The sequence below is a fragment of the Lissotriton vulgaris genome, chromosome 7, assembly GCF_964263255.1.
Source record: "Lissotriton vulgaris chromosome 7, aLisVul1.2, whole genome shotgun sequence".
Taxonomy (NCBI): domain Eukaryota; kingdom Metazoa; phylum Chordata; class Amphibia; order Caudata; family Salamandridae; genus Lissotriton; species Lissotriton vulgaris.
In genome coordinates, this window is record NC_141695.1 from 201256044 (window position 1) to 201271791 (window position 15748).

The window sequence follows — 15748 nt, forward strand, 5'->3', positions numbered from 1 at the left end:
CCAAGGTAGAAGCTGGCTCTTCTGCTTCTACTTCGGATTGCGCAGTTATGTTTAAAATGTCTTCACGATCCACAACTGCCTTCTTCGGCTCAGTAACTTGCAGAGCGGTAGAAGAGAGAGGTAATTCATCTTCTGAGGACTGGAGCATCGTATCCTCAGCCGAGTTCTCTTCCCTATTTTTATCTTTATTTTTGTCATTGTCCTTGACTACTTTACGTGAAGCCTTTCTGGCTAAGGCAAAGCGGGTCTTTGTTTTCTGGAGGGCAGCCAATTCAACTTTGCTAGGCTTAATAGACTCTTCTCCCTCCTTCTGAGGCTTGCCCATTATGCTGTTTACTTTAACAGGGAAAAACCACCCTTTCCCTCCTTTAAGTTTTTCTTTATATTAAATATTTCTGCCAGCCGTTACTCACAGTTTTACTCGCAGTGTGAGAATGTTCGAGGATTCCTTATCCCTCCACTGCAGCAGCAACAGCAACTTGATATATCTTCTTCCTGAGTCAATTTGGTACGAAATTAACCCTGCGCCGTCTTCAGGGCTTAATAAGCTCCGAGCCCCCACCTCAGTTCCAGCACTAGCTCCAGCCTTGGCAAAATTCAAACAGCAGCCACTTCAGCCGTTTCTGCGCGTTTCTTTTGTGTCCTCAAGCAGTCCTGCCCTGCCCTTGCAGAGTAGCATTCCTCAAGGACCGCGTACAAGTCAGAAGCAGCGAGCATCAAGCCCTGAGGAAGCCGTAAAAAGCCATGGAAGTTGAGTCTCTTAAATCAGCAACAGCTTTGTGGATAGATTCAAGCGCCCCCAGATTCTCACTCGAATCAGGGGACGCCGATGCCACGGCCCGCGAAAAAAAAAATCCGACGTCGAAGCAGAATCAAACCCGCAGCAGCAGCATTCTGACGACTAGCATTTCTCTGCCGTCATTCCAGGGGCGGGATCCCAGGTCACGGGTCACGGAAGGCTACACGGAGGCATGGTGCTCCGTGTCAGAGACTTCTATGATATAGTATGCCAATACACTGTCAGGGTGATCCATTCCCTTGGGTAATTTTCCACCTGAAAGCTAAAGATTTTGCTGGCAAACCCATAAACTATCAGACTGATTTCTTACACTGACCAAATAGTACTCAGCTTTCCCTGTGAGATACAAACCTTTCATGTGTAAAATGTGAATATGTTAGAATAAAAAGATTTGCTTTTGCATAATTATGCAAACTTTTGGCAAAGAGACACAAAATTATAAGTAATTACTTGAAAAGCAAATTTGTCATTGTATGCTTTATTGCAGCCTAAAATGCATCCTCGCTTAAATTCTTGATGCAAAGATGCATTTTGCGCTGAAAGAATAGTGCAAGAATGAAAAGCGCAGCAAACAACAGCCACTTGCGTTCTGTTGATTCCATGCACTCGTGGTAAGTTTTTACTGCAATTTGTGAATTTATTGTAAATTTATACTGCAAATGGTGCATAATTATAAAAAGTGGCATAATGGCGTAATTGTAGGAATTTTGTGACACAAGAGTAAAGTAAAATTTTGAAATCACACTAGCATAAATAAAATGTTTGTCAGGACTATTTGAATATACCATGGTAGTCCTGAATATCAATTACGAAAATATTGACTTACTAATATGCTGAGGTTAAAATAATAATAACAGAAATATTGTAAACCTTAAAGTTATAATTACATAACAAAAGTATTGATTCCAAAATATTATTTCACAAAAAGATTGAAAGCTAAAAAATATTCAGTACAAAAATATAGATTACAATAATATTGAGTTTTAAAATTATCCTTAGAATTAAAAAAAATATCACAAACTAAAATATAGCATAACAAATATTGATATATTTAATTTAAATTAAGTTTACCTTTAAAAATAGGTCTTTTACATTAAACATAACCCACAAATAAATGTTTTGCACATAAAAATATTTACAAAATAGGAATCAATTAAAATAATTTTTCTAAACATCTAATTATCAACAAACAAAAATAAATGTCATCATAAATAAAAAAAAATCTTTTAAATCTACAAAAACTTTTAAAAACATTATTTTATTTTGTAATAAATCAACATATATCTGAGGGGAGGTCAAATTTACTATTCAAACTCTAGATTGACTAAAGTTGGGGAAAGAGCATCTATTTTGGGGTGGGAATGGTGCAGATTTACCATTCTGACTACAATTCGAGTAACATTGGGAAAATGCATTTATGGAAATGGGTTCATATTTAGAATTTATATTCATAGATATATGTAGGATCAAACGGTTCAGAGTTACCATTCTCACTCCAAAATAAGCAACATTGTGGATGATGTTTGACTCAGGGGGGTCACATTTACTCTTCCCACTCCAAACTTGGTAACATTTGGTAAAGTGCTGAACTTTGCTGTGGTTGTGCTGAGGGGTCTAAATTACTATTCCCACTCCAGACTGGTGAAAGTATTGAATTATTGGAATTGGGGGTGGGGCGTATGAAGTATTCTTAATGCAAAATACACCAAGTTGTTGAAAATGCCAGTCTTTGGGGTCATATTTACTATTCACACTCCAAACTAATTAACACTAAAGAAAAAATGAAATTTAAGTAAATTGAGAAAAAGAACATAAGAATAACCTAGCAGCAAAATATTATTTATTAATGTCAAGAAATATAGCAAAATAACATTGATTAAAAATAAAATCTTTAAAAGAAATACAACTATAGATAATTAAAATATATAACGCATTTTATTAAAAATAATAATAATGCTATTGCTAAAATGTTTAAATGGAAGAATAATACACAAATATTTAAAGCACAAAAATTCAAATACATTCTTTTTAAAATTTCATCCGCCCTAAGCCCCTACACAACTAAACAACCTGAGCAATAAACACATAACCAAAAAATATAAACAATGTAATTGACTGCAAAAGAATATAAAACTATTGTAGTAAACACTTCTCACACAAAATCCCTATAGACCCAAAATGCAAAAATATAAATTATGTTTAAAATGTATTGGTAAAAATGTATTTAAATGATAACAAATAATAAAATATAGTCAATGAAATAAATAAAGGTAATACAATATTTAAACCAATACCAACCCAAAACCCCTACAGTACCCAACAACCAAAAAAAACATTACATTTATAAATTAATTAAAAAAATACTAAGCTAAACCATACCTTTAAAAACAGCCAATAAAGGAAAATATTTCAGAAAATGAATGGCTATTTAGAAAAAAACAATAATCTAGTAAGTTGTACATTAACAAAAAACATCTAAAAACAATATTCTATCCACAATGTCAATGTAATAAAGATGTAAACCTTGTTATAAGATAAAAACTGATCTACTTACCTTTCATATTTAAAACTTCAATAGAATAAAAACCATAATGCTATGAACTTGATATTATATATTACGAAAAATGTGCCATCGATATTGGGGAACCACGCGTAAATTTAGAACTTATTTCACACTGCATTTGTTCCCTGGGCTGTGAACTCCAAGTTCATTGTGATTCATGAACAGGCAAATTATGATACATTAAAGATTTCTTAAATGGTACAGCATGCAGCTGGAGTTATTTCTACATGCCCCTCAAGGGAAGGACCTCATTTTTAGGTATAAACGATAATAAGGGTATAATTATGATGGTGGTCAGACCGCCACCTTTTACCACCCGCCATATTACGATGGTGGGCAGTGTGATGGTTGCTGCAGCCAGCAGCACCCACAGCAATACAAAATATAAGCATTGCAACCACTGTGGTGGTGGTCGCATTGTAATGCCTATGTAAGGAATGTCAACAGGCAGTCGGGCGGTCCTGATTTCTATCCTAATCAGGCCCTAAAAGCGCGCTTGTGTGTCGCCATATTGTCAGCTAAGTTCTTCATCAAATGAGAAAAGTCAATGAAAAGCTTTTTAATTTAGGTTATGGATTTATTGGTCCTAAAAGTTGTACAACCATGTTCTTTGACTCTGACTCTGGCTATAAAGTGCCTTTTTTATTCTGTAGATGTCTCATAATTTTTGAGAAACAGGCTTCAGGATTTTTTTTCCAGTTTTTGCAACAGGAGTATTTGAGGTCCGATACTTTTTAATGTAATGTTGATGTTGTTCATAGTTTTTGGATGACTTGTTGCTTATTAACAATAGTTTTCATTCACTTCTATGCTATCAAACCGCTCCATTGAACAAAACACATAATGGTTTGAACTGTATCTATTTTTTTATTTTTAAATGAATGTATTTAACACTTCTTGACCCTATCATTGGTCCTTGTGCTTCCATGCAAATCAGAAATTATAAGGAAGGAAGGAATACTGCATTCTCAAACACCCACCTTCTTACCTGAGAGCTGGTGAACTTGGGTAAATGGGTTAAAAATATTTTGAACTATTGTGTGAATCAGCTGTGTTATTCTCAATTCCTTTGACAATCCACCAGCAAACCAGCCACCCAAGCAAAAGTATATTGGAGGAAGCTGTCCTGTCGAATACTTCTCTGGCGCACCCAACTCTAAAACAGAAGTGCAACCTCAAGCTCATTCCACACTGCTGAAGGGTGAGCCAAGGACACTTTAGAGATATCTTTAGAGTGCCTTTGGAACATGGCTTCTAGGAGCTGAGCCACAGCACTTGCAATCTTCTCTGTGAACTCACTATCTCCTTAGACTGCCGGACTTTCTTACATTGACCAACTACAGCTCACTACCCCTACGAAATGCAAACATTTACGGATAAATTAGGCAAATGTCAGAGTCCACAACTTACCTCACGCTGAGATTCTTCTTCCTGAGGCTGCACTCTGGTGAGTTTTGAGATTCCAGAATGGACAAATTATGATATGTTAACATTCACTTTTGAGATAATGCATGCCGCATGGGGTTTCATCAGTATACTTGCTCAGGAAGGGGCTTAATGAAAGAAAACGTGATCCTGACAATGAAACATGGCTAAGTCTATTTTATCATTAATTTAATAATTATCATTTCAGAAATATAATGTTCATTTTCAAAACTAAAGTCTGTGATAAGAGAATTAAGAAAGGTGATCAAACTAACTTTCTGAATACCTACCCTGAATCGAGGGGTGATACCTACCCTGAGTAGACGGGTGGAGTGATTTTAATCCCGTCTGCTGGAGCCACATGTACCTAGGAGACTGGGGTGCTGATCACTGTACAAGCCTAAAGACCTACAGAGGTGGTATGCTCAATCCAAGAGTCATCCTGCTGATAGCTTGTCTGAACCTGGTAGGCCTGTGCTAGCCATTGGTTGCAAGCTCACCAGCCTGAAAAGTCATGCTTGGTTTGCAAGATCCACAATCTATAAACCATCAACTGCAGGATACTTGTGGTATCTTAACATTGTAGGTGATCAAGACTTTAAGTCTGATTATGACTTTGGCAAACTGCTAGCAGGCCACCACATCAGTGCCCCAATGTCACACCACCAAAGTTATCCGCACACTGCCCACCGGATTACAAGTTCAAATCTGGTGGGGGGTCCAGCAGTGGTATTCATGCAGTGGCGGTTCTCCGGTAGCAGTCCCTTGGGTGCCTTTGTAAGGCTCATTGCAGAGCCTTAGAGATGTTCCACTGTGGGCACGCCAAAGAGCGTACCTGCAAGGCATGGACTATTACGTCTGTACCAGTGAGGAAACTTGGAATATGCTTGGCAGTGCAGCAGTAGCACCAGCAGCATATTGCAGGCCTCATACCACTGCAAGACCACCAAGGATAGCGGTCCTTTGGCCGTCCAACTACCAAAGTCATAACACAGCGCCTGGACAGCCAGTTGAGGTGGTTGCTGCTCCGCCACCGTGGGTTTGGCCGTTCATTGGAAAGCCAAACTTATAATCCGCCCCTTATTTACCTAAACACAGAAATCTTCACTGATCCACTGAAAGATCAAGTCAAAGCCTGAGTCAAAGCTACAGCATCATTGTGGAAAAGACAAAGCCTCCCTCGAATTTGTCACAATTTTGTCAGGTTTAGAGATTTTAATCTAAGCAAACCATGCATACCACCAGATCTCACAAGCCCTCAGTCTGGCACCATCTCTCTCTCTCTCTCTCTCTCTCTCTCTCTCTCTCTCTCTCTCTATCTCTCTCTTTCTCTCTTTCTAGAGAGAGAGATGATTAAAGGCCAAATTTCGAATTTGGTGGTGCTGCAATGGGCTGCCTCACCAGCACCTAGCTGCAGCACCTCCGAAGCCGTAGGCAGACTGCCTGTGGATTCAGAGATGAAACCGGTGAGGGCGGTGCTGCGGTGGCGGTCCCATGGTGGTGCCTTTCGAAGGCTTGTATGTGAGCATTAGGAAGACAGTGCTGTGGGAGCACAAAAGCACGTTCCTGCATGGTATGGACTGTGCAGTCCATGCAGTGCAGGAACAGGGGGTGCATACCTAAAAAGGGCCCACCATGTGCCCCCCTGCATGTACTGCAAGGCCCAGAGGCCTTCCTTTACTCACCATCACCCTTTTCATGGGGGCTCACCACCATGAAAAGGGTCGTAGTGAGGAAACATGCTTGGCAGTGCCGCAGCAGCACAACCAGCATATTACAGCCCACACCGCTCTGCGACATCCCTGAAATCAGGGATCCCTGTGGTTTGCGGTGGTCCCAACACCCATCAACGGCCGGCAGTGGGAGTACCTGCAGGGCGGTGACATGGGAGGCGGAGGGGCAGGGTGGGGGGTAGTAATGTATGGATTACAGAGTTTTACAGGTAAGTAAACATTTAAATAAATAAAACAAATTTTGTTGCGCGCACTGCATCGCATTAGGGGATGCAGTGCACTCAACGAAATTCCTTTTATTTATTTAAATGTTTACTTACCTGGGAAGCTCCGTAATCCATACATTACTACCCCCACGCTGCCCCTCCCCCTCCCCACGTCACCACCCTGCAGGTACTCCCAACACCGGCCGCGGCTGCCAACACCGTAGTTGGAATATGGTAGTTGGCCTGCCAGTCTGGAGGTGCAGGGACTGCCACCACAGGTTTTGCATTCCGGGAACCGCCAAACTCTTAATTAGGCCCTAAATTAATGTTTCTTTCTTATGTGCTTTTGATTGCTCTTTTTAACCTCAAGTAGGAAAGACCTCTAAAAAGATCTAAAAGTGACTTAAATATTTTTGCATACCCCCCCCCCCCGCAATCTATTTTTGTAATTTATTCTCTACCTTAATGGTGTGTTCAGAATATTATTTAAGGACATGTAAAGCTTATTTTGGTTGTAAACAATGGTTGATATCCTGATATCAACTTCTCTTTCCCTTTCAAACTAGGGGAATTTGCCCACTGAGCCTGTTTTCCATTTCATGAGAATCTAACAGCCCTACTAGTGTGGCACTAAATGACCAGAGATTATAGTATCAAAGGGATAATATATCATTAGTATGCAACAATTACACCGCTGGAGTCATCTCAAGCCATTAAGTCAGCATGAAAGCAGACCCCAATTAGACATGCATTGTTTGATAAAAAGGGGGTGAATCAACACAGCACCATCCACTATATGTACAGTGTGGTAATGGTTTATAGCAAGGGCATATGCCAAAGGGCCCATTAATGTGTCTCGCCCCACAGGCAGATGCACACCTGAGAAGGAGGCACTGAGTCAGCGTGCCCCAGCCCCTGGTCGGGCATAGTTGAAATTTAATCCGATGCTTCAATATGGCAGGTAGAGGGAGGAGAATGGGAAGATTTGGGAGGATGGGGCGGATGGCCACCGGCAATGGCCACATCTTAAGATTGCATATCCATCCCGCAGTCTCACCCAAGCTCACAGCTATGAATAGGCACCTCTCCGGAAGCTCTGCTTAGCAGGTTTAGAATGGAATACAACACAATTGTGCTAATAAAGCATGGCAAATACTATTTTAGTTCTATTTGAAAATATGTAAGTTTCACTGCAGTAATGTGATGTTCACTTGGAAAACCAATACATACTGGGTTAGTGAATAATAGGGTCTTTCACAAATGTTTCTGACATTATTTTCATGTTAAACTAATGTCCAATTATGGATGGGCTGACAGTGCCTTACAAATTTATGCTCACACAACTTGAATGGTTGTGGTGAAGGTCACTGCAGTCTGACAGCTCCCACCCAATAAAGAAGGGCTCCCATGGCCAACCGTCCAAAAAGGCCCCAATAGTTACAACAGAGAAACAGGAGAGAGAAGCACTCACATAAAGGTATTGAAAAAAGAGTCTAGTAAAGACCTTGTTTAAAGCATGAAATCTCTAATGAGAGTTAAAAATCAGAGTTACATAGAATTCAAATCAATAGATGCTGACATCCCAAAACACATCTGTTTTGACGAAGTACATTCTTTATTTCTGTGCTTCAACTTTAAAAACACGGTTAAGGATACAGTCAAAGCTTTTTGTACATTAGAGATTTAGAGATTAGACATGGATGGCGGGCCGATCGCCCCCGCCAGGCTGGCGGAACCAACTGCCGGCCTGGCGGAGGCGATCCGCCCGCCCTCCTACCCTGAAGGACCCCCGCCATATTAGCATGGCGGGGGGTACCGCGGCAGACGGAAAGACTGTCCGCCGCTTTTCCACCCCAGTCGCCTTGCGGCCGGGGCGGAAAAGGGTTTATATTCTATTAGACACCGCCAGCCATATTATGATGAGCATTTGTGAATGCCTTTCCGTGGCGGCAATGCCGCCACGGAAAGGCATGCGGAGTCCCCCTGCGGGGCAGAGACTCTGGGGGTGGGGGTGCACATGGGGGGTACCTATAGTACCCCCTGTATTTCAATGCACAACATGACAGGCACCTCGCTGTGCCTGTCATGTTTTGCATTGAAATGCACAACGTGCATTTTTAGCATTGCAGCGGGCGGTGCTGCGCCCACCACTGTGGCGGGCGCATCCTAATATGTACAATGGGACCCCCGCCCTTATGGCGGGTGGTCCCATTCACCGGTAGTCTGCCCGTCATCCTAATTGGGGCCTAAGACTTCTTCAGGGCTGCCGAGAACATATAATACAACACTTCAGATACACTCACAGTACAAAAAAAAATATGTAAGTATTGTGTGCACAGTAGGCCAACAAAGAACAACAACTTTATGGTGCAATTAGTCGTTTATGATATCAATATAACCATTTAACTGTACCAAAGTAAAATCTATGAAAGCATGCTCATTTTTTCTACTTAGATATCCTGTGCATTTGGGATGCCTAGTGACTGTGCAATGCATGTCTTCCCCTATTTGTCTATTTCTTAGCGACTCTGTGATACAACTTTACTGTGAATTATATGGCCAGTATAATTTCAGATTACATATGTGTAGTTTACGGTAAGCCAAATCTCTATTTACATACTTATTGAGTCTGTTTGTGATGATGGTTTCATATTGCCAACTGTTCTGATTTTTGTGGTGATGAGCTTGACTCCTTTTAGTTTTTTGGCGAGTGTGTTGTATAATCTGGAAGTGGTGTCTTTTATCTACTAAATCACTTTCACTCTAACACGGATTCACTGGCTTACTTGTTATGTTTGTCTGTACTATCCTTATGTTGCTGACATCTTACTTATTTCCAGAACGTAGGGGTCGATTACAATGATGGTGGGAGTGTTAACGCCTGCCTGTTGGTGGCGGTCCCACCGCCATTGGATCCCCCTAATCCGTCCAACATAATGAGCCTGCCCGTGTGCCGGAGAAGGTTTTATTCCCTTCAATGGTGGCAATGCCTGCCAGGCACCTGCGGAGGGATTACAATGTCCCTTACCTCCTGTCTGTCAGCAGCGGTTAACACGTTGAGACCAGGCAGGCGAAACAGGACTTTGGGAGCCTGTAGCAGCCCCTCTTCCCCCGGGCCCTCAGCTGTAGATCTTGGGGGGCACCTATGGTGCTCCCCTACATATCCCTGTACTATGTGGTAGGCACTGCATGGTGCCTGCCACGTAGTGCAGGGATATGTATTGCGTCCCCAATATACATTGGAACTACCATGGTGATGGTCGCATTGTAATGACTTATTTGGGACTGCTGACAGTCTGTCGGGCGGTCCCGTTTCCGATAGGATGGCAGGCGGACAAAAGTCCGCCAGCCATCTTAATCAGCCCCATGATGCTCTTTATATGTATTTATACAGTGCCTGTTCTTTTTTCGTGCTTTTCAAGGAAATTGATTATCCTTACTACAAGGAAGACCTACTTACAAATAACTAATCAAGAATGGCATATTGTACGCCTTAGCTACTTGTGATAAGCAGAGTTTTGGTCAATTATTCAGTGCTGTGTGACTGTACCACAGATGTAGGTTTATGTTACTGATGGAAGAAAACCTTTCCCTTTCATAGGCGATTTATATGTTTCTCTTAAATGTAAGGTCAACTAATTTCAGTGTTATCAGTGCTGCTTTCAGAGTTACTACAATTCACCAAGATGTGTTGGGTATATAGTGCTTTAAGTTATACTTTCATGGTTATCAGCTCTTTTTAAGTAAATGCAACATTGTAGGACGGGACATTACACTATTTCTTATATTTGATGTTTAGTGACTTGTTTTTACTTTGTATACAGTGAAATTGTTGTATTGATATCAGAAATGACTAATGCACCAAAATGTCTTCTTTTGGGATGTTTTCAGAAATATAACTGTTGGTATGAAATATTTCTGTTTTAATGCTGGTCATATGTTTTTTTTAACTCTGTTGGTTTTGTTCTTCGTTGGTCTATTGTGTATATAATTGTAATATATTTTGTAGTTGGCTTTTGAATTGTGTATGTTTCTGCAGTCTTGTCTTGTATGTTCTTAACAGCCCTGAAGATATCCCAATGTCGCAAGACGAAATGCGTTGGATGTGTCCTTATCCATGATTTTAAAGTTGTAGCAAAGAAATTGTTATTGCAATTGCATTTATATAGTGCTTACTACCCCTGATGAGGCATCAAATCGCTCTTCGGCGAGTAGCACTCTACAGCGGAACCCAAAAACTATTACTGGTGAATTAGTATAGGGAAATGTGAAATTAATTTGAGCGGTGGGCATGTTACTCTGTTAGTTGGATTGAAAAGGATTCTAGAGGAATAAAATAAGGAAGGGTCTAGAAGGTATTTTTTTTTTAGATCATAGCAGCAGGAGGAGGTTTGGATGGGTAAGTGAGAGATGGAAGGGGAAGTCTCTGTAGATGTGGATTTATAAATGTTGGTGAAAAACTTGCAGCACAATATATATATATCTTAAAGTATAATGGAATTCTAATGTTAGTTATAAATATTGTGATGGTTTTAGTATAGATTCACTAAAAATGATTTCTCTAATAACATTTTTAACCAAATTATTTTTTAATCATCTAGGTTTTCTCCCAATAATTATCTACTAAAAGACCTATAACTAGAACCACATATATAATTGACACATATGTAGGCTAGAATACATATTTTAAAGCAATACCATCAGTTTATTCAAAAAGGTGGAAAGAAAATGTAGTTACCTCTCCCAGCCCATCTGTTCCGTCATCCCCATTTTCAGATGATGTCAGTTTCTGTCGACCTGATGATCTCTGAATACAAGAATGAAGAACTAAATATTGAGTCACGAAAACCAAACTGTTTAAATCTTGTTAGGGTAGAGCTATGGACTTCTGGGCAGATGTTGGCGAGCTCTTTGTGATGTCAAGGAAAGCAAAGGAAGCAGATGCAATTAAATAAAATAATAGAAATTGTAGCCTTCAACTGCACAAAGACTTTATGCTCTCCATTCCCAGTAGCATGTTTGAAATGTGTTATTCTCCACACTTCTCACTGTGAACAAAAAGGAAGATTTACCTGCTAAAATTGAGTGTTTTGGTTCTCTGCACAATTTGATGACTCTATTAAGCAGATCATGTGAGCATGTGCCTGTTTGTGACTCATACAGCACAAACTGAGCTCCAAAGGAACGCAAGATTGTACACAGTAGGGGGCTTATTGTCAGTAGCCCAGATCTACATTGAGAAGGAGTGGGGGTAATTTCTCATGGGTGATGGTTTACAATTGATAGGAGAAGATTACTGATGTGAGGCTTGGAGAGAGGATCAGAAAAAGCTGTGGCGGAGAGACGAGTTAGAAGGAAACAAACTTGAGAAGTGGTGGTAGTAGGAACCCTTCAAAGGCAGCCTTGCATCTGGGTGGATACCCTTGGATGACAGGGTAACACCACTACACTCAAACACGAAAGCCCATCAGGGTTAACAACAGTGCATCCTAACAAGAAGGGACATCCATAGTAAGGGCAGTGCATCCAACCCCAATAATTCTAAATGATTTCTTAGCAAACCTGGCATACATCGAACCTGCTATTGTCAGATCACCAGCCCAGGGATAAGCATCTATCTATCCAATGCTCATGTGTGGTTTTAATATACCTTCCGATTCTTAGAGCTCCTCTGCTTTGGTTGGCTTTGCTGTTGATCCTGCAGAGCAAAAATATGGACTGAGAGAAAAGCCACAACATTCCAATACAAAATACAAATAATTTTTCAACTGATTTATCGTAAATGGTGGCCATTAGTTTACATAATGTTTTCAGGTTCACTTTGCATTATTGTGAGTGATTACTTGAGATATACACAAGTTTGGCCCATTTAGCCCAAACCAGCATTCAGAAGACAAAATATGTATAGGGGGGTGTTTAGGGGGTATTGCACTAGCATGTTGTGATCTCAAAACAGTTGTACAACAAGACTGTAGCTATAATATTGATCACAAGTAAATTGTGATAAGTACACATATGTACATATAAATGTACTATTCTTAACTCCACCTCCTGATAAAATATATATGCCTTCAAGGTACATAGATATGAAGATAAGAATAGTAAAGCTATGGTTACTTACTTTCACAATATTTTGGTAGTTGATAACCTGACATCCATTCTATTTTGGGGCAAATATGATAACACAGAACCACTGTTGAACACAGAAGTTAACATTGAAGAATTGTGTTTCTAAAATACTTTCTGTCTTTCATTGTCTAGCCTTGACAGACATAAAAAGATCCTGTATGTGAATGCTTCCATGAAGGTTGGCTTTATTATCATAATCGTAAAATACACAAATATTGATTTAAAACTGTTTTGTGACATGAATATCATGTCAAATATATTGTCATTAAAAACATTTAATGGAACAGAATATCTATTGCAAGAATATTGTTTTTTGTATATAACACACTTTTAAAGAATCTTTTTCAATTTATTATTGTTTACTTTAATAGAGCTGTAATAAAATTCATTTTCAATTAATCAAATGTGTTTTAATATATTCATTTTAGGAGTTAGTATTATTAGCATAATGGTAATTGCTTACTAAAGCGTGTAAATCTAAATGTGTAACTTCATAATTTATCAAATTTATTTAGTCATGTATAATGTACTAATGCATTATTGAGTTTATAGAGGAATAGGGAGGGAAGGTATTTAAATTATAGTTTGTTTTTTAATGTTGATTTTTTTAGATGTAAATTAATTATTTGGCTAATAATTATTTTAATGGTTTAATTGCTTATTTGATATTTTATTTATTATACCTTAATTTGTGTATTTTTAAACATGTTTGTTCATATGTTGAAGTTTAATCAGTAACTTATTTGTTAGTAGTCGGTTACAGTGTTTACAGGAGAATGGGGTTGGAAGGTAATTGAGATGTAAATTGAGGTATACATTATGGGTTCATGATAATTATTTTTGATTGTCATTTAAACATTTCATTGGTTATTAAATATTGTTTTGCTTATTAGATTAATTGGTATTTTATGTATTCAGGTTCACTTGTAAATGTATATTTGATTTGTGTATCATTTCATTAGTAGTTTACAATTCTGTAGCAGGTTTTTTTACTTGTGAGGCACTAGGGTGGGAAGTTAAGTAAATTATATATGATGTTCTTTTTATTTTAATTACATTTACAAAGTTAAATAAACATATACTTCGCTATTCGTTAGATACATTGTTTAAATGATTAAATATTCATTTATTTATTTAATTTGTGATTTATAATTTACATTTAGTTTAATTAGTAAGTTATATTTTAGCAGTGGGTGTTTAGAAAAATAGGCTGTGAAATTATTCAAATTATGAATATTTGTAATACATTTTTCATGTTGCCTAAATTTATGAATTTCTAATCAATAGTTATCTTTTTATTTAGTAATAATGTGAATACTTATTTTTATTTGAATTATGTATTAATTAATTGGTAAGTGCATTGAAAAATATGTGTAAAACGTATTTTACATTTATTATTGTTCATAATTATATTTGCTTTATTAAAGTTATATTTTAGTCCATTATTGTTTTCTTTATATTTAATTTTTTGTGTTTTTCGTTTTTTAGATTGTAAGGGGGAAAGTGAATTTTATTTAAATGTTTCATTTATTTGATGGTTAATTTTGTATTTTTTAATATGAGTTTTAATTTATATTCTATACATAAACTTTATTTTAATTTATTTTAATACTTTTTTGTTAAGTATTTACATGTTTTAAAAAACAAATATGAGTAGGAATGTTACATCTAACCTGCTTGAAGTGCAACACTTTCCCTATTGTTGCTAATATTGGAGTAAGAGTGGTAAATCTAGCAACTCTAAAGTCTGAAACAGTCTATTTTTTTAGATTAGAGTGGGAATAGTAACTCTAAATGTTTGGAAATCCAACACTTCCCTGCTTTTGCTTACACTGTAGTAGGAACAGTAAACATAATCCATGCAAGGTGTAACACGATTCATATTTTTGTTAAAATTGAAGGTACATTTCTGATTTTAGGTTTCTGATTTTTTTTCAATTGTTATTCTTGAAATAATTTGTTCTTGTTAATGTTGATATTAGTTTTAAAAAATCATTTTGATTTAACACCTTCGCTGCGGCGGCTATTCCGCCGCAGCTCTAAGGGGAAGGGGAGGCGCGTGGCGTGCACATGCTGGTGATGGAACCACTCCGTCACCAGCCGTGGTTGAGCTGTCCTCATGACGTAGCGGTTCCGTCATGGCCCCGCCCGCTCAATGGAACGCCCAGTGCAGGCGCGGAATCCGCGCCGCACAGGCACGTCAGGCGGGCTATGACGGAACTGCTCCGTCTTCAGCACAGCGCCACCGCGGCTGATGATGGAGCGGTTCCGTCATCAGCACGGAACGGGTTAAATGTATTGTCCAAATTTGATTAAAGAAATCTTTATATATGTTTTTTACTAAATGTCATTTAATATGTATTGTTAATATTATTTATTTAATTTGGTATACTTGTTCAACCATTGTTTTTATATTTTTTTCAATATGTATATATTTTTATTCATATACTTATTTTAAAGTAATTTGTAAACTATTATATATGTTACTTTTGATATATAAATTAGGATAGATTAATTTGTTTGTTCTATTTATATATGTTTTTACGTTTCTGCTATTATTAATATATAAAATCTAACTTATTTAAAAATTGTTTAGTTATAGTTAGTATATTTTTTAATTACTATTTCCACTCTGCTGGAATGGGAATAGTAATGATTTCCCTATGCTATCCAACACTTTCCTTACAGTTGCACTCAATTTAGTGTAAAATGTAGATTTAAAAAATATTAAATATTTTAAAATTTTAATTTATAATATTCATGTTTTTAAAATAATGTTTATGTTATAGGTGTATGCATATGTATTTATAATATATTTCTAACATGGTATAATTAATTACAATTATTATTCATTAATTATTAATATATATGTTACATTTTTTATATGTAACTT

The 15748-nt window shown here is 37.9% G+C and overlaps 1 protein-coding gene across 1 annotated transcript in view; it reads right to left on the bottom strand.

Annotated features, from left to right (window-relative positions):
- LOC147701192 (uncharacterized) overlaps positions 1 to 15748 on the bottom strand; it is a 339006-nt gene that overhangs the window by 129191 nt on the left and 194067 nt on the right. Inside the window, exons 15-16 of the mRNA XM_086929317.1 lie at positions 12377 to 12424; positions 11465 to 11533 (exon numbers count right to left, since the gene is read on the bottom strand). Of these exons, the coding sequence (XP_086785443.1) occupies positions 11465 to 11533; positions 12377 to 12424 (117 nt within the window). The remainder of the gene's footprint in view (positions 1 to 11464; positions 11534 to 12376; positions 12425 to 15748) is intronic.